This window comes from Cordyceps fumosorosea (assembly GCF_001636725.1).
Source record: "Cordyceps fumosorosea ARSEF 2679 chromosome Unknown scaffold_102, whole genome shotgun sequence".
Classification (NCBI taxonomy): Eukaryota; Fungi; Ascomycota; class Sordariomycetes; order Hypocreales; family Cordycipitaceae; genus Cordyceps; species Cordyceps fumosorosea.
The window spans coordinates 14,311-17,535 of NW_017387402.1; the positions used below are offsets into that span (position 1 = coordinate 14,311).

Consider the following 3,225-nt stretch of genomic DNA (forward strand, 5'->3'; position numbering starts at 1 on the left):
ATGTCAACAAGCCGACACTTGCTCTAATTGATGAGTCAACGTTTCTTTCAGGCGGGGATCTGTCCTCACTGTAGCCGCCGACCGGCGCGTCAAATTCCGCAAGAGCCGTATCGGCCGCTGTGTCGGGTCGGATGTAGACTGAGTCAACCACAGGCACCACCAGCCTTAGACCGGTCTCGAGGCAGATGGCGGGCTGATCGGCTCGACTTTTGTGGAAGGTCCACCCTAACATCAGAAAGTAATATGACGGCAAATCGAAATGGACGAGCTGCTTTGTCCACGATCATTGTCAGTTGCGCATTCTGCCCAGCCGCTGCAGTTCAGTACCGATACACCAATAGGCTTAATGTTCCCGATTATGCCGCCTAGCCTAAGTCGGATAAAGTCCCTCTGGGAGGTACATAGATTGGTTGATGGGCTTTAATGGCGAGTGTCTCCCGCATGGCGTTTGACGCGTGCATGCGTCGTTGGTAGTTGCATCGGTGCTGAAGCCGTGGACAGGTGTGGTGAAATGGGCTGTGGGACACGGAATCGGACCGAAGCCCGCGTAGGACATGGGATCCTGCAAAAACTAGTATGGTCTGTTATACCTGTGTAGGCATAGACCACGATGATGGTAGCAAAAGACGAAGAGATTGTTACTCGGTTATTAACACAAGCAGACTTGCCTTTCTCTATTTGTGATTATTTATTCTTTTTTGGGACAATCTTCTCGTATGCGGCGGGTCGTATGACCTACCAGCCACGGATACGGCGCCGGAAGGACGCTAGGCTACGGAAGGACGCCAGGCTACGGAAGGACGCCAGGCTGCGGTTTCCAGCACCGTAGCTGCTGGGCAATTCGACCTATTGGCGCGAGGTCTCCCCAAGTCCTACGACATAGATGCAAACAAACATATTGCCGGTATACACTTTTTCAAGGAGGTTTTATTGAAGAAAGGAAAGATTTGTAGAGCAAAAACCTGGGCATGGGGTCGCTATAAAGTAGCTTGTGCGCTGTGCCAGCAACAAATCCGACGATGTGCAAGACATTCACTAGAGTCTCGTATGAGAGCCTGCGTGAGAAGGTGGCACTCGAGCCTGGATGGTGTTTTCCCTCAAATTCAGCCAATCAGTGGCTCGTGCGGTGTGTGCAGCTTTCTCGTACGAGCGCTTACGCAAGAGGTTTGTGCTGTGTGCGCAGCTTTCTCGTATGAGAGCCTGCGCAAGAGCGTTGACGCTCGCACAACTACTGTCGCGCTCTGCGCTCGGCTTCCTCTACTCCTACTACGTACTCCACGCTGCTCTCGCATAACTGAGACTTCGCTGTCTGTGAGTAAAACCGAGGCTGCCCAGCTGATACAAGCATCGGTGGTCTTGTCAACACAACCATACTCAGCCACACGAAGGCCCGACTAAGGAGCCACACGAAGGCCCGACTAAGGCACTGCAGTCTACGGAAGCCTTCCATAATCCGCCGAACAGGATCTCAATATACCAAGTCCGTTTCTTTCTTTTCTCTTGCCCACATGAAGTTGTTTTGCGGCGTCATAGGTGGTCTTTTGTTTTGACCTTCCTCATCTCGTGATGCCATCATCTGGGGCGCATAATTGGCCTGAAAGATGCTGCCCCTACCGCTAGCCTGTGCAGTACAACAAAAGTATTTACCTTGGCACTTCTGATCGACCAGTGCGCTGTCGCTCAGTTTACAGCGTTAGCCTTCAGCTTGCCATCGGACACAGAATGCTAGTGCCTATCGGGCTAGCTCAATTCTGCCAGGCCACACAGCTCCGTGCGGCAAATTGTTCACCCGACCGCCAGTAACAAGGCTAAAATCATAGAGCAAAGAAGCTTGCAGCGCATGTATTCCTCCAGCATGCCACGCGAAAATGAAGTCATCTCGTACGATATCAACAAAATCGCTGCCCTCTGGGCCATCCGCCACTTTCAGATCGTCGTCGTTCTTTTTGAAAAATGGTAAAAATGCCGCATTTCCCACGCCTTTGGAGATATTTGCAAGGAGCGCTGCTCAAGCACCATCTTACCAAGACTGCAAGGAACGCCCACCAGTTCGGTTCGAAGAACTCGGCCTACTTGTGAAGTTCGGAAGCGAGCCGAAGGTTACCATCGCCGAGGGACAGTGCCTCTGGGCATTATGGCACGCTTTGCCCAGCGTTCCAGTTCCTGAAATATACGGCTGGGCTCAGGACGGCAATCTAACTTACCTGTTCATGGAACTTGTATCTGGCATCACACTGGAGAATATGTGGTGCGCTCTATCGCGCTTAGAGCGAACTCAGATCTGTACAGAGCTACAATTTATGCTCAAGGAGCTACGCTCTCTTCGACAAGAAACGGGCCAGCACTTCCTTGGTACGTTCATTATGCTACCGAAACACCGTCTTGCTACTGACACTGCAAGGCCATATAAATCGCGACCCACTCTCCGACATAGTTTTTACGAATGGTGCTCTGCCACGCGCTGGACCTTTCACAAGCGTGAAAGAGTTTCATGACTGGCTTTCCGCAATGTTGACATCAGGGAAAGGTGAGCACTGGCCAGATATCGAACCCACTGATATACCTGATCCATACCGACAATACCTACCGGACGACGCCGATGTCGTTTTCACGCACTCCGACCTTCATCCTAGCAATATTATTATATCTCAGGAAAAGCCCCATCGTGTCGTCTCCGTCATAGACTGGCAGCAATCTGGATGGTATCCAGACTATTGGGAATTCTGCAAAGCCGAATATACAGCTGAGCCAGACTCGGAGTGGGTGCAAGACTATATACCACAGTTTCTGAACCAGCCAGAATGCGTGGAAGCCTTCGAGCTGTATGCTCACGCTTTCGGCTTCTGATAAATCTACAGCGTATTTGTCTTGTGGGAGGTGGGAGACAGGCTCTGATTTGAGGACAGTAGTGACTCCGGTCGTATGGTGTTTCTCTTGGCAAGCTTTGCTACTAAAATTCGGTTCAAATCTTCCAATCTCTTCTAGTGTTATTGAGTCTGGCATACAACCCTCCTCAACTTCGCCTGCAAGCCCAACGACTGGTCTACTCCGTCGAAGCCGTCCCAAGAAGGCTAATAGCCGACTGATCCATTGCGCCCAAATCGACCAAGTATTGAACAAAGTTCCAAGCCCAAGTTTGACAGTTCTCCCCCTGGACACTTCGATTAGTCACTGTAACATCACAAGACGCCTCTGTTAGGGCAGCTTCTCTTACAGCAAATGGGT

At 51.0% G+C, this 3,225-nt stretch overlaps 1 protein-coding gene across 1 annotated transcript; it reads left to right on the forward strand.

The window, feature by feature from the left end:
• Nucleotides 1–1,868: 1,868 nt before the first annotated feature.
• ISF_09933 (serine/threonine-protein kinase Sgk2) lies at nucleotides 1,869–2,847 on the forward strand (the record flags this gene model as incomplete). The annotated part of the gene is made up of 2 exons (XM_018853532.1): nucleotides 1,869–2,352; nucleotides 2,402–2,847. 2 exons carry the CDS (start codon nucleotides 1,869–1,871, stop codon nucleotides 2,845–2,847), a joined length of 930 nt encoding a protein of 309 aa, XP_018699283.1.
• Nucleotides 2,848–3,225: the final 378 nt, after the last annotated feature.